Raw genomic sequence first — 25,873 nt, 5'->3', positions numbered from 1 at the left:
ACCTGAATAAAGAAGTTTTTGCTCTGGACTGCCCAGGGTCACTACTGAGAAATGAGTTTCTGAAGGGTAGTCCTACCAAATGGAGCTTTACTCAACAGTCTGTCAACAATACAAAACAGTGTACTCTTTTTGAACTTTGCAGGTTTTTCTTATTCAACCCCATTTTGCAGAATGCACCAGTTTGAACAAGCAACTACAGAACACCTAGGATGGCACTATTAGGAAAAAAGATTAAATCTTTATCCTGGCAATGGGTCTAATTTCTCTCCTAATTTATCATTGTGAATTTATAAAATGTAGCAAAGCAAAAGTAAAATTGGACTAACTGGGCTAGTGATCAGTGAGGGAAACAAAGGGAGATTTAAATATTTCTTTTTAAAAAAGATTGATGTTTCCAGTTTTCTTCATTACAAACAATTCTGTAATGAACTTCTTACAAGTAACACATAGCAAACTTGAGGGAAATTTTCATTATGACAAATTCCTGGAAGTGGAATTTTTGAATCAAAGAGTATACATGTTTCACAATTTCACAGATAACTTAAATAAGTTACCTTACAGGCATAATGGAATGCAGCCCTTAAAAATAATGAGTTAAATGTAAAGTATTGATATTTTTAAATGTCCACAGTATATTATTAAATCGAAAAAGGAGTTACTTCATACTGTAAAATCCCATTAACATTTATATAAAGATGTTAGTATTTCAGAGAGGAAAATCTGGAAGAATATATGTCAAACACTGATTAACTCATTCATCAAATTTGAAGATTACTTTTTACATTATATATGTAGTGCATGGATAAATTCATCTTATAAAAACAAGTTTAAATAGATGCATAAACACTGTACCAAAATGTCCAAAAAGTTTTATTCACAAAAGCCCAAAACTTTAAACAATCCAACGCTCATCAACTGGTGAATGAATAGAAAAATTTGGTATCTCCACACAATGGAATACTACTCAGCAATAAAAAAGAAAAAACTATTGATGCATGATATAACTTGGATTAATCTCAAAATCATTATGCTAGGAGAAAAGCCACACACAAAAGACTACATACCATATGATTTCATTTATATGAAATTTTGGAAAGGGCAAAGCTATAGTGTTAGCAGATCAATGGTGGGCTAGGGGCTGTGAGGATGACTTACAAAGGAGTATGAAGGGACTTTTGGGGACAATAGATATGATTGATATGATTCTGGTGTTGGCTACACTACTATATACATTTGTTAAAGTTTATCAAATTGTATATTTAAAATAGGTGAACTTCATTGCATGTAAATTTTATAGAGATTTTTAAAAAGTACCCACTTTTATTTTTTAATCTGTATTGATTTCAGAGAGGAAGGGAGAGAGATAGAAACATCAATGATGAGAGAATCATTGACCAACTGCCTCCTGCAGGCCCCACACTGGGGATCGAGCCTGCAACCCAGGCATATGCCCCGACCGGGAATCAAACCGTGACTTCCTGTATCATAGGTCAACCACTGGGCCATGCTGGCAGGGCTTAATAAAGTGGATTTTTAAAGTACAGATAAAGCTCTCTTTTGACTACCACTCCCAAACCAGGTTCCTTCACTCTCTGGGAAGGCTCCCTCCTCTCTCCATACAGGTTAAACAGGTAACCACTAACTATCACTATTACAGATTCTACTTCAAAGTTCTTGAGCATTTACACATACACCCGGGGAAATCTACACTTTTATATTACTTTACAGTACTGTCATTATTTGGCTTTTTCCACTAATTGTATCTTGGAGATCTTTTCATTAGAATTTGTAGTTCTACATCATTCTAACTCTTGATAGTATTCCATAGTATGGATATACTGTAGTTTATTCACCATCCCTCTATCATTTAGCCATATATGAGTGTCATGGTGTGCCAAATCCAGGGAATACTATGAAATATAAAAACGGACCAGCCTTGGCTGGGTGATTCAGTTGGCTGTTGTGGTTCATCAAAAAGGTTGCAGGTTCAATACTCATTCAGGGAGCATACCTAGGTTGTGGATTCATCTCTGGTCAGGGCGCTTACCAGGGAGGCAACCCATGGATGTTTCTGATGGACATGTCTCCCATTGATGTTTCTCTCTTTCCCTCTTCCTCTCTTTCTCAAATCAATTAAACACACACACATCATGTCTTTGGGTGGGGATTAAAACACACACACACACACACACACACACACACACAACACTAGAGTCCTGCCTTTTTTGTTTCTTAAATTATTTTATTTTTTGGTAACAACTTTGCCATACAATTCCTCATTCAAAGTTTATAATTCACTAGTTCCAGTAATTCATAGAACCATGTAACCATCACCACCATCAATTCCAGAACATTTTTATCACCTCAAAAAGAAACCCTCCACTCTTTAGCTGTAATCCCCAAGCCTCCCATCCTTCCTACCCCTAAGCAACCACAAATTTGCTGTCTCCATAGATTGACTGCTCTGAACCCTTCATACAAATGGAATCATAGGCTATGTGGTCCTTTGTGACTAGATTTTTCCCACCACTTAGTATAAACTTCTCAAGGCTTAGCTAGTTTGTAGTACAGTGGGGCCTTGACTTATGAGTTTAATTCATTCCGAGACCGAGCTCGTTAAGGAGCTCGTTAACTCAAATTACTCTGTCAACTCAATGCAAAAAATCGGCTGAGACACAGCTGGTATCTCAAAAAACTTGTTAGTCGGGACACTCGTAAGTCAAGGCCCCACTGTAGATGTCAGTGCTTTATTCCTTTTTGTTGTTGAATAATATTCATTGTATGACTGTAGTACATTTTGTTTACTCACTAGTTGATGGACATTTGAGTCATTTCCACTTTGGGCTATCTATATATATATAAAAGCCTAAGCAACCTTGATGGGACGGTAGCCAGGATGTGCACTGACCACCAGGGGGCAGATGCTTAATGCAGGAGCTACCCCCTGGTGGTCAGTGCACTCTCACAGCCAACCTCCCATGCCTCCACCTCCCCCCTCCCACCAATTGGGCCAGTTGGCCAACCTCCTGAGGTCCCTCCCCACAGCCGGCCAGATCGCTGGCCAGGCAGAGGGACCCCCCACCAGTGCATAAATTCATGCACCAGAATTCTAGTTATGAATAATGTTGCTATGAGTATTTGTATGGACATGTTTTCATTTCTCTTGACTACCTACGAGTGGAATTACTGAGTCAAATGGAAAGTCTATGCTTAACTTTTTGAGAAACTGCCAGACTGTTTCTAAAGTTCTTTTACCATTTTATGTTTCCATCAGCAGTGTATGAGGGTTCTGATTTATCTACATTCTTAACAGTCGTTATCTTTTTATTTTAGCCATCTTCTTCAGTATCAAATTGGTATATCACTGTGGTTTTGATTTGCATTCTCATAACTGACGGTTATTTTAAATTACTTTTAAAAAATTTATCTTTATTTTTGAAAGTATTTCAGATACCCCTTTTTAAAGGTTTCAGACAAGTGGGCGAAAGGAGGGTTGTCAATAGTTAATATTAAAAGTCAGGTCTTAACTACGAAGAGCGGTTATGATTCTTTGAGTGGGAGTGATTTATCTAGTCAGTCAAGGAAGTATTTCCAAGGGGGTTGAAATTGAAAGAGATCTTCAGAGCAGGTGAGCATCCTAAACTGCTCCAGCAATTGGGGTCTATGTGGGAAGTGGCAGAGATTACCGGGAACTTGTTTTTTCATACCTTTTTTCCCCCCACAAGACGTATGCCTTATTTTGAATCAGGAAAACATTAAGATCATAAATATATTTAAAGTGAGAAGGCTTCCCACTTCCTCAACTTAAGGAATCAATCTTACATGCTTCTGGGAGACAGTAGAAAAGTGAGCCTTGCTCGTTGGCTTCTCTTAAAAAGCTGAATAGTTGTTGAAAATAGGCGTTCTCTTGTCTTGACTTAGGAGTAGGGATCTTCAGTATGACCTCGCCTGGGGGGGGTCGAAGCCGCAGACCTGGCTTCCTCAACGGTTGCCGCCGGCTCTCCGCCGGCTCGTCCTCCACTAGGGAATGGGTCCGGTCCAGCGCGTGCAACGTGTTCGTTGGTGGGACCGGGGAATCCCCAACACGCGTAGCATTGGAGGACGACGCCCAAAAGGCATAGAGAACGAAGTTAACTGCCTCCCAACCCGCAAGGCACAGCCCACCTTTCCGGAAGCAAGGATGACAACCTCCAGGATGCACTTATCAGGCGGAAGGGTCTCGCTAAAGTCTGATTGGCAGTGACAAAGCGAGGCATTGTGGGACTTTGTCCCCCAGTACGCCTGTGCTAACCGGCCTCGCCCGCTTCCTGCAGCCACGTCCCGGAGGTGGCGGCGACTGGAGATGCTCGTCAGCAAAGCTGGCCCCTCCGTTGCGGGCGCAGGCGCAGTGGCTCGGGCAGCACCGGAAGCGCAGGGGGATGGGCCGGCGGTGACGCGATTCTGTCCGCGTTGGAGGGGCCGGGCCGCTGCCGGAGTCGCCGCGGCTGCCGAGTGACGTGGCACAGCCGAAGCCTTAACTCTAGAGCCGGAGCCGCCGCGGCAGTCGTCGAGCAGGTCCGCGCCCCGCTGATCCCGGCCCCGGAGCGTCGCCCGGCGCGCCGGCTAGCGAGCCGCCCCTGCCGCCCTCTTTCTTCGTTAGCGCCTCTCCTCCTCGCTCAGCTTGCCGGGAGCGTGAAAAGAGAAGGCCGGGGGAAGCTCCGAACCCCTTCTGCTCCTGCCCATCGCGAGTGCAACTACCGCCATGGGCCTCACCATCTCCTCCCTCTTCTCCCGCCTCTTCGGCAAGAAGCAAATGCGCATTTTGATGGGTGAGTGAGCGACCGAGAGCGGAGTCCGAGCCCAGTGGGGGTCGGGGAACGCCGGTCCCTGCGGTGGCGGCGGCGTCGGGGCCTGGTTTTGCCTCATTTTGCCGTGGTGGGGGAGGGGCGGCGGTTGGGGGTCGGGCGGAATTCTTAAGGGGGAACAATGGGGTGAAGGGTGGGTGGTGGTCCCAGACCTGTCCGGAGGCCCTGTAGCGGCGTGGGCAAGGCTCCCTCCCCCTGCGTTTGGCTTCCTCGCCTCGATCTCACTGAAAGGCCAGCAAGATTGGGCGGAGATACGGGGGAAGCGAACTGGGATCTCGCGGGGCCCCCTCTGAGAGTGCGAGCTGGCTCCCCGCTTCCCCGGGTGTGGGCAGCGGTCGGGAGGAGGCAGAGCGACTCCAGCCCTCCCCGCCCCCCTTTCCGCCGGTGCACACCCTGCACACGCCAGTGGTATGCGAGCGAGCGGTCGCCGAGCCCGGGGCTGGCCGTGGGCGGAAGTGGCCGGCTCGGCGCGGTGGCCCGGGAGCGCCCGAGGGTTCAGGAGCGACCGGAGACCTCTGCTCACTTCGCTCAACTTGGCTTCGCGCTGGGTTCCGCTTCGTATTTTTCCCTTTCCTCGTTAGTAGCCCTGCAAACGGAGTTTTTCATGAATATGTTCCTTTTAGCCACTCTCAAAAACTAAAGGTGTTTGATTCAGTCTCTTTGGTTTTCAAACTGATTTTTATTGGTAGTTTTATTAGCCCTAGGTTTAATGGGGGTGGGGAGGAACTTTTAGAAAGTAATTTTCTTAAGCCGATAACAAGTTTTCAGTAACTGAACTTTATGACGCTTAATTTTAGGGTAGCCTTCTTAATCATTACAAAGGTGTTCTTTTTTAGTTCTTTTGGGAAATAGGCTTTTGGAAACCTGCTTTTCAGGGTCATTTTTTGCTCAGCGGAGGGAGAAGGGACTTGTCATTGGAGGGAAGTCAGCAGCCCTTTCCGCGCAGCGCTGTGGGGAGTCTGCGCTGTGGCTAAGCTCCATGGACCCAGGAATGCTAAAAGGTGCCCCTCTAACTTTAAAACTGCAACCTGGGTCATTACCTGTTTTCTAGAGAGTGGAAGGGGTAAAGGTTTTATTTTCAAGTTGTAACCTTGAAAGTTTTCCAAAGCAAGGTTCAGTAATATTTCAAGGTGTATTAAGATGAAGGGTAAACACATTTTGTTCTTTTTTTTTAACTTCTCTGTTAAGCTTCTGACTTCTTCACAATTCATGGGACAGTTGTTAATGAATCATTCACAAAGGAAAATTAAAATATTTTCTCTTTCAAAGTGTTTCTCGGATTTCATTTTTGAAAACGAAATTTAGGAGGGCAAGCATGTTATTTAGGCTTTAAAAGTCACTGAAAAATGGCAGTCTAAAAAAGTATCCGAAGTTAATGAGAGAACTTTGGACTGTGATAAATTAATTTTCAGCCTGTTCCTTAAAGAGATGAACTAGTATGACCTTGTGTTCCTGGAAATGTATGTTTGGTCCTTTTACTGAAGATTGTTGGAAGTAAATTGCTGTTTTTCATTTCCTTAATCTTTGTGATGGCTACAGGTTAAGAGGGAAAAGAACAGTAGAATTATGCTATAAGTACTTTCCTATTTTTACTATATTAGGGGAGCATTTCTTCCCCTTCTCAAAAATGATGGAAAGAAAATGGAAGAGGAAAAGTATTTAACTTTGTGCATTTGTGCAGGGCGTAGAAGTCCTGATTTGGAATTATTCATTTATTACTCAGGTTTGCTATTGTTTTGCATTATAATTTCAGGATATTAGGTTCCTTGATTAAAAATACTTCAGTCACAAGGACAACTTTTAGGTAACTCATCAAATGAAGTATAACCATATGATGGATAGAGAAATAGGTGATTTGAAAGTTTGATAAGTCTTAGAAATTTTTGTTCAGCTTTCTGAGTGGCAGCATAAATAATGGACACTCAAAATGTCTGCCTCTATTCAAGTATTAGAATTAATACTCAGCTACTGAGTCTGGTTTGCCAAATTACTGTGGAGAATTTTAAGTTTTATTCCTATATCCACTCTCCCAAAAGTTCAAGTAATTTAAAAAGGTGTTTGATTGAAGTTACAGCTTGCAGTAAACTAGTTAAAAACAGTATCAGATTTAAAGTAATTTAAACTATAGATTGACAGAAATCCGTCAATCATAGTTTTTTCCCTTGAAGGAGAAATTGCTCCTGTAACTAATATGAGCTTAAATTCAGAGTTTCCAACTTTTATCTCTCCTGTAGCCCTGCATTATGCTATTTTATGTAGGATCAACATATTTTGATCTGATAATACGTAATTTCAGTAAATGACCCCCCCACACACATTTTGTTTATGTCTGAAAACCACCAGTGTGTTCATAGAGGAATTACTAATTCTATTCTCTGAACTTGCAAGTTCTTGACAGTTGAAAAGCTGAAAAATGTTCCTTTCTAAAAGATTGCTAATACCAGTTAAGTTCTGCCTTTCCCTTATATTTTGACTATTTTGGGGGTGGGGGGGGGGTGGGGACCAGATAGGTTTAGGAGGAAGGATCCCCTGATGGTCAAACCTCTGAGTAATTAGATAAAATATTAAGATAGATTGTGTCCACCAGAAGAATATAAAGGCAGAATGGCAGTGTGCAAATACTATTTGAGAGCTCTGGCATCAGTCTAGGTGTTTTTGTTTGTTTTGTTTTTAATTTAAAAATTGAGATGTAACTCACAAAACATGTAATTCATCCCTTTAAAATGTACAGTTCAGTGGTTTTTAGTATATTCACAAAGTTGTGTAACGATCACTACTTTCTTAATTCTAGAACGTTTCTATCAGCCCAGAAAGAAACCCCATACCCCCAAAATGTCTGTCATTGCCCCATCCCCCAATACCTCTTGCAACCATTCATCTACTTTACTTTCTGTTTCTATGGGTTTGTCTACTTAGAATATTTTGTATAATGGAGTCATACAATATGTGACCTTTTTTTTAAACATTCAGAGAGAAAGGGAGAGAGAGAGTTAGAAACAGCAACCAGAATCATTGATCAGCTACCTCCTGCAGACCCCCCACTGGGGATGGAGCGCAACCCTGGCATGTGCCCCTGACTGGAATGGAACCTGGGACCCTTTAGTCCACAGGCCGACACTCTATCCACTGAGCCAAACCAACTAGGGCCAATATGTGACCTTTAGTGTCTAGCTTCTTTCACTTAGCATCATGTTTTCTAGGTTTATCCATATTATAGCATGTATCAGTACTTCATTCCTTTTTATGACTGAACAATAATCCTGCTGTATACATATACTACAGTTCAAATTGGGTTGTTTGATGGAAATGGGGTTGTTTTCACTTTTTGGCTATTACAAATAATACTGTTATGAACATTTGTGAGTAAGTTTTTGTGTGGGCATATGTTTTTTATTCTCTTGGGTAAATAAATACCTAGGAGTGGAATTGTTGGGTCCTGTTAACTATGTTCAACATTCAGAGGAACTGCCAAACTGTTTTCCAAAGCAGCTATGCCATTTTACATTCCCACTAGTATGAGGGGTTTAATTTCTCCACAAGGCCCAGGGGTTGAATTATCTGTTCTCCATTATTCCTGTGATTCTGGGGACATTACTGAACCTCAGATGCTTCATCTGAAAAATTGAGGGTTATTGTGGGGATTAAATTATAAAAATGGAATCACCTAGAGATATGGATGGAACACAGTAAACACTCAATGTTAAATTATTATGAAGTTGTATTTCAATCTTCTTTGTAAGAAAATTTGAAAGATAAAGGAAATAAAAGTATATGAAATTTTACTTTTTTTTCTTCCCCGTTTTTTCCTTTCTGCATTTGTTTTTTTCTCTAAGTTGAGATAATTGAAATCTATCTTAATTTAAAATATAAATATTTCTTGCTGCCACAGTTTGGTAGACAAACTTTTTAATGATTGACAGAGATTTTGGGGGTTAGTTTTGCTGCTAACACTTTGGTCAAAGTGTGGGTCCAGTAAGGAGAACAAGTAATTCCAGTGTATCTTTCAATACAGTGAGTTGTTTATGGGGGTGAGAGGGAGGGAGGACATAACTGGACTGTACAGATTAGAGTCTTATCTTGGCTAGTTAAAAATTGGTTATAATTTTCATTTTGTGGAGAAGTCTCATTGCCAAACATTGGAACATTAAGGAAGTACAAACTTAAGAAATTATTAAAATAGCACAATATTGTTAGACCAACATGTTTTTGAGTAAAGACCTGTATAATGAATTTTAAATGATGGTAAACATTAATGTGTGCATCTTAAATCTTACAATAGAAATATCTTTTAAAGAAACTTTTGGTTTGCATATATATATACATATATATATATATATATATATGTAGCACTATCATTTTGGGTTCAACTCAAATGATAGCTTCATGATTTTAGAAACTTCTATGTGGCTGCAAGTCATTTAAATATTGTCTTATAGTTTTTATTTTAAAAATAACGTGGTTACTTAAAAAACCTATGGTTGCACTATTTTGTAAACTCCTTTTTAAATATATATATATATATTTTTATTGATTTTTACAGAGAGGAAAGGAGAGGGATAGAGAGTTAGAAACCTCAATGAGAGAGAAACATTGATCAGCTACCTCCTGCATGCTTCCTACTGGGGATCGAGCCCACAACGAAGATACATTCCCTCAACCGAAATCGAACCTAAGACCCTTTAGTCCACTCTGTCCACTGAGCCAAACTGGCTAGGGCTGTTCTTTTTTTAATGAAAGTAACACGTTTATTGTGTTACCAAAAAAATTAACAATATGTAAGTAGAATAGTAATTATGCATACAGGAAGGTGTAAAGCTTTTATTAAAATAAAAATTAGATTACTGTAACTTACAGTAGTTATATAATCATAATTCTGTTTTCTCCCGTTCCTTGTCAATATTTTTGAATTTACATTGTTTTTAAATGGCAGTATGAGGTTCATTTGGACCCCAGTGAGGAGTGGCATGTGCCATAGTTCTCAAACTGTAACTCAAGTATTTTTCCTAATCACCATCTCAATTTCAATTCTTCTGACTTGTACCTAATCATATTTGGACTTAGTTAAAGGGGACTTTTGCTTTATTTTAAAATTTGATCAGAATCGAGAGTGGCATTTATGCTCTCAAGAGACAGCTTTTTTTCAACAATGAAAAGATTATATGTTATTCCCATTTTCTGTATTGTTGCTGAAGACCTGTGTGGTTTTGTTTGTTTTTTTGTTTTGTTTTGTTTTGTTTTTTCGATTTTTTTGGTAATGTTCCATACACAGAAAACAAAACTCTTCCTGGTAACAGTTGATTTTTCTTATGTCCATAAGTGAGGGCTGAGAGTGGGCTGCTCACTCTGTCTAGTAAGTGTCAGTATTTTGGAAAGAATAAACCTGAATCCCAGTATGAAGAAGTAGAGACCAAAGTTTTATTAGAGGACATAGGAATAAGAAGATTGAAGATGTCAGAGTTTCCAGAGAAATCTTAAAGCTACCCTTTTTTCTGCCAAGGGCCATTTGGATATTTATAACATCATTCACGGGCCATACAAAATTATCAACTTCTGCTAAATTAACTCATCCCTAATGCCTTGGCAGGGCCAGACCAAATGACTTGGAGGGCCTTATACGGACGTTCTCCACCCCTGCTTTATAGGGAACAAAGCAGAAAGGGTAGGAGTATGAGTTGCCTATAGCCTTTAGTTCTGTTTTTGAAGTAACTGATCAAAATTAAACTTACTTGCACGGGAATGTAGATTAGATAAGTGAGGTGATTTCTGGTTTTCTTTTAAAACTTAATAGAATTGGTTTCATGTGCCAAGTCTTGCTTTGATTTAAATTTTTAAAACACATCTTTGCTTAAATCAACACTCAGTTGAATTTCAAAATCTGTGGTAATGTGGAAATTCAAGTGGCCAAATGTGATATCCTTACAGCAATGGTACATTCAATGAGATTATTAGATACTGACCTTCCTTCCATTTATGAAGACTTTAGCAAACAATGTAGAATATTCAGGTTTTGAGAGATTCATACTTAAAATAAGTATTTAATTTGTTCTTCACTATCACTGTAATAAAGTGGTATGACTTCTTGTTTTAATATGAATTTTTTTCAGAAACCACATTCTTCCACACTTGTCTATGCCTCAAGGAAGCATTTTAAGAATTTAGACATATGTTGGAGATGAATATGATAGGATCATTTTTACAACTCATATTAACCAGTCTTTTGTTCTCATTTCTGCACATTTGACGTTGAAATGAATGTAAGCAGGAGTAAAATTGGCCTTATCTTCCTTTGGAAGTCATTTAAAGAGATTAGGACATAGTATTGAGTTTACTAATCTTAAAGTTAATTCTTTATTCACTTGTTCTTATGTGTTCTTACTCAACTTCTAATTTGTGTTTTTTAAAATGGTAATAGGTCATAGAAATAATACAGACGAGTTGGAGGAGATCATAAATTATCTGATCCAGTGTCCTTATTTTATAGCTAATTTCTCTGGCTTTAGTTTCCTAAAGTGACTTGTTTAAAGGCACTTGACTAGTTTATGGCAAAGCAAATCTAGAAATTATTGCCTGAATCAGCCAGATGCTATTTTCTTTTCACTACTATATGCTATCTCTTTAGGTCTAGAAAGAAAAAGTGAAATCAGAAATGAGGTGATTTTATTTCTAACTCATTTGTGCCTTGACCAGTCAACTTTAGCTTTCAAACTATATATTTGTTGCAAAATAATTTCTTAGTGTGTGCTTTTGGTCTAGATTTAAAACCTGTGATGTCTTTTCTAGTTGGATTGGATGCTGCTGGCAAGACGACCATTCTGTATAAACTGAAGTTAGGGGAGATAGTCACCACAATTCCTACCATTGGTAAGAAAGTTTACAGGTGATTATTATAAAGTGAAATAGAATAGAGCTTAATTTTGAAACTGCCTTATATTTAAAGACTTTGTTTTTAGAGCAGTTTTATTTTCACAGAAAAATTGGGAGGTATCCTAAATTATCCCTTCCCCCATAGTCAACATCACTCACTAGAGCAGCAGTTCTCAACCTGTGGGTTACGACCCCTTTGGTGGTCGGACGACTCTTTCACGGGGGTCGCCTAAGACCATCCTGCATATCAGATATTTACATTATGATTCATTGCAGTAGCAACATTACAGTTATGAAGTAGCAACGAAAATAATTTTATGGTTGGGTCACAACATGAGGAACTGTATTTAAAGGGCCAGAAGGTTGAGAACCACTGCACTGGAGTGATAACATTTGTTACAGTTGATGAACCTACATTTTCATGTCATAATCACGCAAGGTCCATAGTTTTTACCTTTGGGTTCACTTTTGGTGTACATTCTGTCTAAACAGATGTACAATGACATGCATTCATCATTATAACTCCTTGATTTTTAAGTTTGTTTATTATTTAGTGGGACTTTAAAAAAGCAATTTTGAGATAATTCCACAATTAAAGGGGTTTATTTTCTTAATGACATTGTGCACAACAGTCTTTTTGGTTTTTCTCTTTGTAGGTTTTAATGTGGAAACAGTAGAATATAAGAACATTTGTTTCACAGTATGGGATGTTGGTGGTCAAGATAAAATAAGGCCTCTCTGGAGGCATTATTTCCAGAACACCCAGGTAAGGAATGCTATACATTTTTTATAACTTTTCTTTATAGGTTTCATGCTCTAAAATTTATGTTAATATTTACTGTTTAACTGGCTGTTGGTGTTTACTATATGAGTTGGCATTCTTCTTATCACTACCATATTCGTCAGTGAACTCTCAAGCTTTTGAGGCTAAATTACTGAGGGTGGAAGAGTTACATAGCTGTCATAGTAATATTTTTAAGTGTGTGGATTATTCTCAAGATTGAATTAGCTGTTTCAGCAGTAGTTCTATTGGTTTCATTCTTAGTCTAGAAAGTAAGATATGTATAACTTTCTGTCATTATAGTTTTTAATGAATGTAAGACAATCTTTCTTCATTTACCCCAGTTAATTGTTTACTTTACTAAAATACATTACAACCCTGGCCGGGTGGCTCTGTTGATTGGAGCATGTTCCCTACACCAAAAGGTTGCTGGTTCAATTTCCATTTGGGGTGTGCACAGGAAGTTACCGATTGATGTTTCTCTCACATTGATGTTCTCTCTCTCTCTCTCTCTCTCTCTCAAAATCAAAAATAAATCCTCAGGTGAGAATTTAAAAAAATTCTAAAAAAAATGGCATTACAAAAATATATTAAGGTTAATCTGCCCTGTTGATTTGTAAGATAGTTTTACATTACTGTGTAGTATATGTAAATAACACATGGAAGAGACATTAGCGCAGAAGTTCTTAATTTGGCTGCACATTGGAGTAACTTGGGGAGCTTTCAAAATCCTAAAGTCCTGAACTCCAGACCACTTGAATCAGAGTTTCTGGGACTATAAACTAGGCATTAGTAGTGCTTCTCAAACTTTAATATGCCTATTAATTATCTGGGTCTTTGTTAAAATACAGATCAATTCACTAGGGCTTGGCTAAGTAACACCTGAGGTTTCTAGCAAGTTCCAGGTAGTGGTTCTGATGCTGCTGTTTGAGATCTTACTTTGCAGAACAAGGCTCTAGTACAGAGTAATTCAACAGCAGCACTGTTGACATTTCGGGCGGAACAATTCTGTTGTTGGGTGAAGGGAGAGCTCTCTTTTGCATGGTAGGATGTTTAGCAGCATTCCTGGCTTCTACCCACTAGGTGCCGTAGCAGTACCCTCCTTCCCCCCAACCCAATTGCAACAACCTAAATTGCTCCCTCTTGAAAACCACTGCTCTAGTCTTACTCTTATATGTAAGGAAACTGAAGCTTGGAATGACTTACCTAAGACTGGAGAGCTGGTTCTTGTTCTACATTTCTATTTAACCTGCTTCCAACTCTGCTGTGTTTCCGAAGTAATGTGCGATGTTAACATGCACTTCCTATGTTTAAGATTTGCAGATAGCAGTTATTCTTGGTCTCCAGCTCTTATAACATTGTATACAAGTGAGGTACATTGCCACCAGGTGGCAGTGAATACCCTAGCAACCAGGTTTAAGTAGTATATCCTGTTAAGTAAGTAGCTTGTTTATTTATTTAAAAATAAGAATGTGCCCAGCCGGGTTGCTAAGTGGTTGAGCATCCACCTATGAACCAGGAGGTCATGGTTTCTCAGTCAGAGTATATGTCTGGGTTTTGGGCTCCATCCCCAGTAGGGGGCATGCAGGAGGCAGCCAATCAATAATTCTCTCTCATCATCGATGTTTCTATTTCCCTCTTCTTCTTTAAAAGATTATGTTTCTGTTCATTAGCATAGCTGTGGTTAGAAAAGGTATTTTGATGAGTCATATGCTTTAAAAATAAATCTTATTTTGGAAATTTTCAAATATACCCAAAAGGAGAGAGAGAGTAACATAATAAACTCCCACATAACTATTAATTATCTTCAGTTATTAGGCTATGGCTATATTGTTTAATCAGTACTCCTCTGTAGTGTACTTCACCTTTAGGATTATTTTAAAGTAAGTCATAGGTATTTCATTTAGGGAACATGTTTTTGAAGTAAAATTATGTGCGAAGTAAAACTTTGTTAATCTTAAGCCTTATAATTTTTAACCAAGGGTAGCCCTGGTTTTATCCCTAGATTTGTTTAGCATGCTTGGTAGTTTACTTTGAGATCTTTTTTTTTATGGGGCGAGGGTAGGTACCAAATTACTTTATTTGAAGGAATGGTACAAATGAAAGACATGAATGAATGATTTGGTACAAGTTATAGAAAAGGGAAGGTAACTCCAACATGCATGTACTGCTTTGGTGACCAGGGAAGTCACCCCTGTGACTGGGAAGCCAGCCTAAGGCTTAGCTGTCAGCACTGTCTCCCAGGGTGTGCTTATCAAAGAGATACTCTGCCATGCCCATTTCAAGGGCTTCCCAGCATGTGCAAGTTAGTTACAAGGTCTTAATTTGAGATTAGATCCATTCCTGACCTCTTTGGATTACCTTAAATCAAAAGTCCAAGTACTTCTTCCTAGGGACCTCATGCCTGCTGGAGAAAGCTTTATGTGTTACTTGATAATAACAGCTAAGCTGTTACAGCTAGATTTGCCAGCACTCCTGACCAGTTCTTTCAGCTATAAAATTTAAAAGAAACTGATGCCATGATTTTAACTTGTGTTAACAATCCAGGACACAGTGTTTATTGTAGTAAATTCCCCTTCCCTCACTAGATAATTCCAACTATTTTGTTCTAAACAATTAAATAAATATTTAGCCATTTAAGTAATCTTATAATAGCCAGACCTATTTTTAGAATTTTACCTTTTCTACACTTTTTTTTTTAAAGTATATTTTATTGATTTCTTCCAGAGAGGAAGGGAGAGAGATAGAGAGTCAGAAACATCGATGAGAGAGAAACATCGATCAGCTGCCTCCTGCACACCCCCTACTGGGTATGTGCCCGCAACCAAGGTACATGCCCTTGACTGGAATTGAACCTGGGACCTTTCAGTCCGCAAGCTGACGCTCTATCCACTGAGCCAAACCAGTCAGGGCATTTTCTACACTCTTGATTCTAGGCTGTCCAAGGAAGTGAATAACATACTTTATTTCTAAAATAATTCTCCCTCTCAATAATACTATTTTGGGACTGATAGCATTACTTATGTTTTAAAACAATAAAAATGGGTTGATAGTACAGAAAAAAAGTAGATCATTTTAGAGGTATTAACTCTTCTAGAGGGGATAACTAGTAAGTAGTGCTGAGATCTGAATTTGGGTATCTTTATACTATGCCATACTGGCTCTCCTAGTACCAAAATTTTTTTTAAAGGTTAGGATGTTTAAAATGATTGTTTACACCTGGCCAATGTTGCTCGGTGGTTGAGCATCAACCTATGAAAAGGAGGTCAGGGTTCGATTCCCTGTCAGGGCACATGCATGGGTTTCAAGCTCAATCCCCAGTAGGAGGTGTACAGGAAGCAGCCAATCTATGTTTCTCTCATTATTGATGTTTCTCTCCTCTCTTCCTCTCTGAAATCAATTTTTAAAAAATGTATATAAAAAGGATGGTTTCTAACAGACATAAAGGAAATGGGTTTGAAAGTTGCTAGATCAAAATACTATGTCATTTAACATCCATAGCCTAAAATAACTATTAAGTACCCTGGCAAACTCAGTGTAATACTTAGGAGTAAATACAAAGTGATGTAGACCTTTGTCCTCAGTGGATTTAATCTAGTTACTTACATAAGTAATAACACAAGACAGTTTCTGATAAAAGTGACACATGATCATAAATATTCTGTGATCAGGGTTGTGGGGAGAACATTCAAAGTAATCACTTTTGTATTAATAGGAATAGATTTTAATAAAGCTATAAAATTAATCTGCCCTCTCAAGTTGAAAACTTTTTTATATTTTCCCATTTGAAAGTTTTTAGAAAAGTCTTAATTCAAAGAACTGCTTCCCAATTCCATTTCTTTCGTAGTATAAAATTCTAATATTTGTAAATATCTTTAAGAATGATTACTACCTTCCTTCTTATTAAGTATTTCTTGTTTCATCAAGTCAACCATGAATTTTAGATATGTTTTGCTTAAAACTTCCTTACCCTGATTGAGTTGGTGGGCAACATTCTGGAGCAAGGCTAAGTTTTCCTGATGAAGCATGCCTCTTCTCCCTCTTTTTTTTTTTTTTTTTTAAATATATTTTATTGATTATTCACAGAGAGGAAGGGACTGGGATAGAGAGTTAGAAACATCGATGAGAGAGAAACATCGATCAGCTGCCTCCTGCACACCCCCAACTGGGGATGTGACTGCAACCAAGGTACATGCCCTTGACCGGAATCGAACCTGGGACCTTTCAGTCCACAGGCCGACGCTCTATCCACTGAGCCAAACCGGTTAGGGCTTTTTTTTTTTTTTTTTTTTTAAGCACTGTGTACTTTCAAAAAATCCAGTTAGTAAATTTATGAATCTTTGGCTTATTCTTTTCCTTTTGTCCCCACTTGTGGCCATTTTGTTACTTAAATTTATCTGGACTTAAAACATGCAAGGGCACAGGGAAGGAAGGGAGTGGGGTAAAATTTAGTCTTGGCACAACTAAGAAAAGATTTCATTTGGTTAAGAGTGTCATTTCTTTTGATTTAAAATAAAATTTCAAATGTTGAAGTAAAAAATAGTGCTCAAATTTGTTTTCAGGACTTAGAGCCCTGTTCTTTTTCCATTTTTTTAAAATAATGGGACATTTTCTTCTCAACATTTAGCTCTTGATATGGTTTTGCTGCTTATGCTTGTGTTTCATATTTAGTGTGTTTTTTAAATTTAACTGTCATAATTTATTTAAACAATTTTTTTCAGGGTCTTATTTTTGTGGTAGATAGCAATGATCGTGAAAGAATTCAGGAAGGAGCTGAAGAGCTGCAAAAAATGGTAAGAATATATTTTTTTAATTTATCATTTCCAGGATGCATTTTTTTCTAGGTGACAGTGGTGATGTCAGTGGTTGGCACATTTTAACTGTGATTAGATTACACAAATGAGACTTTTTAGGGGAGAAAGAACTATCATCACAGGTTCTTAAGAATGCATATATGGACACAGACACCAGGGGGTGAGGGCATGAGAGGGGGGCAGAGGGGCGGAAATGGGGGGGGATAAGGACACATATGTGGTACCATAATCAATAAAGAAAAAAAAAGAATGCATATAAAAATCTCCTATAGAATTTTTTTTAAAAAACCACAGACACAGAAGAGAATCTACGTAGTAGGCTAGGAGAAAAAGCCCAGCTTGTTTTTAGAATGCTCCATGACTGCTTTTGATGCATCTCTCTGATTGAGGGTGTTTACATTAGTCCAGTCTTATTTTATAGGTATAAAATTGGTAGTTCTGATACTTTATGGGTAGGATGCTGGTTCAGATTCCTTGCTCCTAAGGTCATTGGGTTTAGTTTTTTCTATATTGTGCCTACAATGTATACTTTGAAATGATTTGTAATAGTAACCATGATTAAGAATCCGGGGGAAGGTAGTAGGATTTTGGTTGACAGTGGCATCTTGGCCTGGCTATATATTGGGTTAATGTTTTCATTTGTCTGTTTGCTAAAAAGCCAGGGCGGGTGGGGTTGTTGAGGAAACTTGCCATGGTTTCAAATTATGGCCATAAAACATTTACTGAAATGAAATCTTAATTCTCATCTATTGCAATCTGTAAAACCATTTTGTCAGTGTATGTGTAACTAAATAACTGCTGGGGTGGTTTTTTTCTTCTTTTGTCTGATGAGTTACATATCACCCCTTCTTCTCTTTTTGTAAATAGTTTTGAGATAAAAGTCACATGCCATGAACTTCACTCATTTGAAATGCACAAGTTAGTGGTTATTAGTTTACAACCGTTACCACAGTCTAATTTTAGAACATTTTCATTGGCTCATAAAGAAATAGAACATTTATTATTTATTCCCCACTCTACCCTACACCCCTAGCTCTGACATCCACTAATCTTCTTTATGTCTCTATATACATATGCCTATTCTGGACATTTATATAATTGGAATCATGCAATATGTGGTCTTTTGTTAATTTTTAAAATTTTCGTTACTTTTCACTGAGCATAAGTTTTCGAGATTCATATTGTATCATGTATCAGAATCTCATTTTTACTGGCTTTCTACTTTTGGTGGTATTCTTGCATTTTTTATGACATTGTTAATACCCTAATCATTGTATTGTTGTCGCACTGTTGTCTAGTCCAGCTGGCTGGAAAGGATAAAAGTCCAAAAAGAATCATTAATCTAAATAGTTCTTCTAAGTACCATAAGATCCTGTCATAAATATTTATTGCCATATGTGTTTCTTGTCCTTGCCAGTCTTACCCTCAATGTATGATCATGAAGACTGAATAAATGTTTTACCTTAATGGAGTATAGCATGGTTAGCTTGAAAAAGTTTTGCTTTACTTGAAGGCATATAATTATTTGCTCAGGATTTAAAAACTGAAGGATAAGATCCCACTTCTGGGAATATATCCTAAAACCCCTGAAACACCAATCAGAAAGAATATATGCACCTCTATGTTCATAGCAGCCTTCTTTACAATAGCTAAGATTTGGGAACAGCCCAAATGCCCATCAGTAGAGGAACGGATAAAAAAAAAAAAAGCTGTGTTACACCCTAGCCAGTTTGGTTCGGTAAATAGATGGTCGGCCTCTGGACTGAAGGGTTCCGGGTTTGATTCAGGTCAAGGGCACATGCCTTGGTTGCAGGCTCAATCCCCCAGCCAGGTTGGGGCATGTGTCGGAGGTAACCAATTGATGTGTCTCTCTCATCTGAATGTTTCTCTCTATGTATCTCTCCCCCTCCATTCCACTTTCTAAAATCAATGGGAAAATATCTTTGGGTGAGGATTAACAACAGAAAATCTGTCATATTTACATAATGAAATATGCAGTTGTAAAAAAGAAGGGTCTCTTACCCTTTGAGACAGCATGGATGGAACTGAAGACTATTATGCTAAGTGAAATAAGCCAGTCAGAGAAAGACAAATACCACATGATTTCACTTATTTGTGGAATCTAATGAACAAAATGAATTTACCAACAAAATAAGACTAGAGGATGGAGGCATGGAACAAACTGACGTATCTCTGGGTGGGAGGAGGGGGGATGAGAAAAGATAAACCAGAGAACTTAAATACTTCTATGCATAGCACTTGGACACAGACAATAGTGTGGGTGACGGTCTAGGGCAGTGGTCGGCAAACTCATTAGTCAACAGAGTCAAATATCAACAGTACAACGATTGAAATTTCTTTTGAGAGCCAAATTTTTTAAACTTAAACTATATAGGTAGTTACATTGTTATTAACTTAATTAGGGTACTCCTAAGGCTTAGGAAGAGCCACACTCAAGGGGCCAAAGAGCCGCATGTGGCTCTCGAGCTGCAGTTTCCCGACGACGGGTCTAAGGGAGTAGAGGCTGGGTGGAAAGGGGTATAGGAGGGGAAAATGGGAGATATCTGTAATACTGTCAACAATAAAAAGTATATTTAAAAAATAGCATAGGCATACTTACAATAAAATATGTATAAGTACTGGAAGAAACCCCTCAACAACTGAAGGATAAGAGATTTAACTTGTAGGAATACCTTAACTTTATGTAGAGAAATTGGGTTGATATTTTATAAATAATATATATAGGAAGACAGTGTTCTATTTAGTTTGTTACAATGATTGAATTCCAGTTTTATAGTTGTTAATGTCTTAGCTTTTATTTTCAGCTTCAGGAAGATGAGTTGCAAGATGCAGTGTTGCTGCTTTTTGCAAATAAACAGGATTTGCCAAATGCTATGGCCATCAGTGAAATGACAGATAAATTAGGTCTTCAGTCTCTTCGTAACAGAACAGTAAGTATTTGGCTTATATTAATTTCTTGACTATTAGTCTTATTAGGATAATTGTTTTATATTTAGTTTAAAAATTTATTAGCTAGTTGTCCCCTTTGAGCAGATAATGAACACATTATTTTACTATAGTTTACTCTTGCTTACACAAATATGACCCCTTTCAGGCATTATTTCATACCGTTATAAATTTGTTCAGTTTTACTTTAGAGAATGCTGGTACCTTCTCCATTTTTTTAGCTTTTAATAAATATTCGTTAAGGATCTAAAGATTTAAATAAATATCTTTATTTTATTTAATGTTTGTTAACTTTATCCTCAAAATTTTTAGTATTGATAAATATGTAGAAAATTGCTGTATATAAATTGTAATACTAAAAAATTATTGATATTTTAAATTTTATATCTTTTAAATAACAGGCAAATAATTTGTAATTTTGTTTTTAGGAGCCATATTTTAGATGATATTGTTTTGTACCGTAATATCAAAAGCTTGTGGGGCACCCGGCTGGTGTGGCTCAGAGGTTGAGTGTTGACCCAGGAACCAAGAAGGTTGCTGGTTCAATTCCTGGTCCAGGCACATATCCAGATTGTGGGCTCAACCCCCAGTAGGGAGTGTGCAGGAGGCAGCCTATAGATGATGTTCCTTTCTCATCGATGTTTCTATCTCTCTAAGTTTTTAATTTAAAATTACAAGAAATATTCCCTCTCTAACAGCTTATTTTATATCTGTGATTTAAATATCGGCAAAACACAACATGCAGTTTTATATGTAAACATGATATCACAAACTATTAGTGTGGCTTGTGCTTTACAATAGTTTTTTATTAGCTTGTCAGCAAGGCAAATACTGTACTGTGGCAATAATGTAAAGACTGTTTGAGATGTTCCAGGCTGATTTAAATAAAATAAACTGCAAAGGATACCAGTTTTCCATGCTATGATATGAATTTATGCCTTTTCCCAGCCTTCTGGGGTGTTTGATATTCAAATAATACTTGGCAACATTGTATACTTTCAGTGGTGTTGCAATATTAAAACAAGGTCTTTAAGGCAAAATAAAACGTGAATAAAGAAATTAATAAAAATAAATTATCCCTTATAGATAATTAAATTGATTTCTAAGTCTTTTTGTATTTGTAACTTTTCATGGCAGTACATAGAGTTACTAGAGAAAAGATTCATTACCAATTTTAAAAAGTAGAACTTTCTGGAATGCATAAGACTAAAGATAATGAAATTATCTGAAAAGCATGTCTCTAAAAATACCAACAAGCCCATACTCCAAAAATTTTTGCCTCCTATATTCTGAACTTTTTTAAAAAGTGGGAAATAAGAGGGTTATAAGGAATAGGTGGGTAGTTTATTTGTTACTAATCTTCCCACGAATGTTCTTTTTAGATTAAGTAGTAGATAGTTGGTTAAATTTAATGTGTGGGTAGAAGTAGCTTTAAATGTGAGAGGAGTTTTTTGAGAAGCAAGAGTTATGAGAGAACTCCCAATCTATATATACACTTACTGAGATCATTAAATATAAAAATAATCACTTGAGTAAAACTTTAATGTATTTACTCATTTATTCCTATGGTTTTATGTATTTTGTTTCCTTTGTTTAAAAAAACTGATTTCAGAGAGAGGGATAGAACATCAATGATGAGAATCATTGATTAGCTGCCTCTTACACACCCCTTACTGGGGATAGAGCCTGCAACCTGGGCATGTGCCCTGACCGGGAATCGAACTGTGAACTCCTGGTTCATGGGTTGACACTCAACCACTGAGCAACACTGCCGGGCTTATGTTTTCTTTTTTTCTGTATGTTTATGGAAACTGCTGGCTAAATAATACCCCTAAGCAATTGGGGGAAAATAATCTTCTGATTCAGAAATTTGAAACTCTGTGTTATACATAGTCTCATGTTAATCACGTATTTTCTTGTTTTTTTTCTTTGTAGTGGTATGTTCAAGCCACTTGTGCTACACAAGGAACTGGTCTGTATGAGGGACTTGACTGGCTGTCAAATGAGCTTTCAAAACGTTAAATGAAACTGGATATCTAATCAAGGACATGTTGGATAGAATTTGTCTAGGCTTGTTACAACAAAATTAGTTTGCATCTTGGTTATTAAACAGTATCTGGGACTGGTTTGGGCATAATATTACAGCGTTTAAACTTATTTTGTTGCCAATTATTGTTTACCAAGTATAAATGTTGCACTTTAGCAATATGCTTGGTTTTAAAGAAATTATCTTTAACTTGGGGGAAAAAAGTGTCCTCTTTTAATTTTACTTCCCTTAAGCCTAAATGCCTGAACTTAGCTATTGTGACACCTTTAAATAAATCCGTTTTGAATGTTTTTTGAGACCACAAAAAATAATGTTTTAAAGTTATCCCTTTGCTACTTTACTGATACCTTTATCATTCCTGGGACAGTCTGCTGATTTAAAAATAAAGTGTAGCATTCCATTTGTATTTATTTTCCTCCCTTGCCAAAAAGATTTTCTAATACTGCTTGTACCAGCCAGGGAAATGCTCCAAAACACTATTGAGATCTCTTGCACTGAGGAACTTATTACTCCTCCCTTCTCTCCCCCCGATTATGACTCCTGGCTTCCATCAGCCAAGCTTACCTTGGTGTGGTTTGGATTCAATAGCTAATTAATTCTATGCTGGTAGCAAAGAGTTCATATGGAGATGATTTTTAATACCCAGCAGATTGTCTTTCTTTATATTGTATCTTTTTTATGTTGCATGTTGCTTTTGGTATCAGCCTGACTCTTTGCCCAGTATATGATAGTTCTGCTGATGTTTTATTGTTTATTGGTGAACATATCTTCATTAAGAGTTTTTGGAAAACTCATCAAACTCAAATGAATAAGTTTTCTTCATAACCCATTTGGAATTATTCCTAATAAAATGATAAAATATATATTTGTGTGTGTTCTTTTTGAGTTTTAAAGATGTTTGACATGGATTTTTTATTTAGTAAAGTTGATTTACATACTTTACACTGTGAATAATAATACAGATCCCAGTGAAATTTATTAATTGTTTAAAATGAAAATAAAGTTTGTGTTGCTATCGTGTGTATGACAGAGTGGGGAAGCAACGTTTAAAATTTAGTTTTATTTGAAAAAATACCATTTTTGACACTGTACATTTCTAAAAACAGATCAAGAATAAAAAGCTATAACAAAATGAACTGCCCCAAAAGCATGTATGCATGTGCTTGCTTTACAGCTAAGGTTAAAAAAATTTAAGTGCTGTTTCATGGCAGAATACATAGACTATTATTGATGTTGCTTTTCTACATAGAAGAAAAAAGGTAACAGCACTTTTCTGCTTCACGAATTTCGAAACTTCAGAGAGATTACATGTGACTAAGTTTTTGTGAATAAGGCAATAAAGGTATATACCTCATTAACTACATCTATTAAGTTATTAGGGACTCCACTTGGTAACCTTATGAATAACTTAGTTTTTGTCTATAGTCTAAATTTCTTTGTATTTTATAAACCTTGATTTTTTATGATTGTTAATGGCTTGCATAGATTTTGGTAAATTTGTGGATTGAAATTTTATTTTCAAAACCAAGCACATGCTTGTAAAATAATGTATAGTTTTGAATAGTTAACAACAACAACAAAAAGTACTGGTTCAACTGAAAAGAAATTGGAATTAAGTAGTTGATTGTCAAACAGGTTACTGGGATAAAGCGTGTGTTTAACCTGTCACTTTGATATAAGTGCAACTTTCCTAGCCCATCAGATGAGTTTTCTCTTCTCTCCAAATAAGAAAGGTATCATTTCTTGTTGGTTAAAACTAAGATCTAGTAGTATGTGTAGCTTTATGGGGTTCAAGAGATTAAACTTCAGTAGGTTCAGTGTAGGATCACAGTTAAATTACCACTGTATTATTTTAAAATTAAGCCAAGTAAGTCAAAGAAAGGGAGTAAAGAAAATTCATACAATGTTAATTGTGTTGTAAGGGGGTTCTATCATTGTTGGAAATGACTGCATTAAGAAACTAAAATTGCTTAATTTTCACGAAATGGGTTTTAAAAAAAAAAGATTAGGAAGACTTCCCTTCCCCTGCCCCCACCCGCCTTTTTTTTTTTTTTAAGAAAGTATTAACTTGGTATGTTTTTTACCCCCCAAAATTTTACTTTATCCCTAATCAGGGTCGTTTTTTTTTTTTTTTAGTTTTTTTAATCAAATTGAGAAATTCTTTTTTTTTTCCAAATAGGAGTAAACTTGGAAAAATGAATAAATTAAGAGAGAATACCTAAGTGCTTTTCCCTATGTTTTTTGCAGTAAATGCAAGCAAAATCACTATCACTATCCTAATTAGTTGACATATGCAGTATTTTTTTAAAAAATATATTTTTATTGATTTCAGAGAGAGAAACATCAGTGATGAGAGGGAGTCATTGGTCGACTGCCTCCTGCACACCCCCTACTGAGGATCAAGCCTGCAACCTGGGCATGTGCCCTTGACTGGAATTGAACTCGGAACCCTTCAGTCCGAAGGCTGGTGCTCTACCCACTGGTAAAAACCAGCCAGGGCCATATGCAGTACTTTTTATAAAATACACTATCAAGATTCAATGCTTCCCTGACCGGCTTGGTTCAGTGGATAGAGCGTTGGCCTGCAGACTGAAGGGTGCCAGGTTCAATTCCGGTCAAGAGCATGTACCTTGGTTGCGGGCACATCCCCAGTAGGGAGTGTGCAGGAGGCAGCTGATCGATGTTTCTCTCTCATCGATATTTCTAACTCTCCCTCTCCCTTCCTCTCTGTAAAATATCAATAAAATATATTAAAAAAAATAAAAGATTCAATGCTTGCCCTGGCTGATGTTGTTCAATGGTTAGAGTCTAGAGTTCGATCTCCAGTGACTTACATTCAAGGGCATGTGCCCAGGGTTAGGTTTGATTCACTAGCCCTGTTAGGGGCAAGTGTGGGAGGCAACAAATCAGTGTCTCTCTTACATTGATGTTTTTCTCTCCCTTCCCGACTTCGTCTCTAAAAATCAATGGAAAAAATATCCTCGGGTAAGGATTAACAACAACAAAAAAGATTTAATGCTTACTGTTCACACAATGTTAAACTTAGTATTGGTCAATCAATAAGAGGTCTCTGTGACCTCTATTATACATAGAACAATTGATTATATTCCTAGATTTAAAAAGTATTCTGGCAAATAAGTATGTTAATAGAGAAACTGAAGAGGAATTGTAGTTCTTTTAAAGGCTGACTAGCAGCATCAGAGTTGATAGAACCATTATCTGTTTTCTCTCTGTCCAATAAGCATTTTTTATAAAAGTCCATAATATCCCCCATTGTCTATTGTCTAACCACTTAGTTGCTTTTCTGTAATGTAGTATCTTGATATTTTGTAGCATATTTGTTTCTGTGGGGTTTCCCCTTATATATTCTTGATTGAAAATAAAATTTAAGTGAAATGTTATCTTAATTTTCCAGATCATCAGTGTTTCATTCACTGAGACTTCCAGTTTTTCTTAGCATATGTACAGAATTACATCACATGGTGAAGTTTCATAACATTTACTGAGATCAAACTTTATTTTAAAGTCCATGGCATCTAGTGATGTCCCAGCTTTC

The 25,873-nt window shown here is 37.3% G+C and overlaps 1 protein-coding gene across 1 annotated transcript; it reads left to right on the top strand.

Annotated features, from left to right (window-relative positions):
- Positions 1-4,461: 4,461 nt before the first annotated feature.
- On the top strand, positions 4,462-25,566 carry ARF4 (ARF GTPase 4). The gene is made up of 6 exons (XM_070390830.1): positions 4,462-4,808; positions 11,625-11,705; positions 12,365-12,474; positions 17,211-17,282; positions 20,129-20,254; positions 22,206-25,566. The coding sequence occupies exons 1-6, from the start codon at positions 4,742-4,744 to the stop codon at positions 22,290-22,292; spliced, it is 543 nt and encodes a 180-aa protein (XP_070246931.1). The 5' UTR covers positions 4,462-4,741; the 3' UTR covers positions 22,293-25,566.
- Positions 25,567-25,873: the final 307 nt, after the last annotated feature.

This window comes from Myotis yumanensis, unplaced genomic scaffold, assembly GCF_028538775.1.
Source record: "Myotis yumanensis isolate MYYU_CA2020_CCGP unplaced genomic scaffold, mMyoYum1.0.hap1 SCAF_14, whole genome shotgun sequence".
In the NCBI taxonomy this organism is placed as follows: domain Eukaryota; kingdom Metazoa; phylum Chordata; class Mammalia; order Chiroptera; family Vespertilionidae; genus Myotis; species Myotis yumanensis.
The sequence above is the reverse complement of the archived record's forward strand: the minus strand, read 5'-3'. Positions and strand labels throughout refer to the sequence as shown.

Excerpts from the sequence above, each read along its gene's own strand:
- ARF4 (XM_070390830.1), top strand. The coding sequence starts at position 4,742 with ATGGGCCTCACCATCTCCTCCCTCTTCTCCCGCCTCTTCGGCAAGAAG. Across the intron at positions 11,706-12,364 it reads CACCACAATTCCTACCATTG|GTTTTAATGTGGAAACAGTA; the intron begins GTAAGAAAGTTT and ends TTCTCTTTGTAG. Across the intron at positions 17,283-20,128 it reads CTGAAGAGCTGCAAAAAATG|CTTCAGGAAGATGAGTTGCA; the intron begins GTAAGAATATAT and ends TTTTATTTTCAG.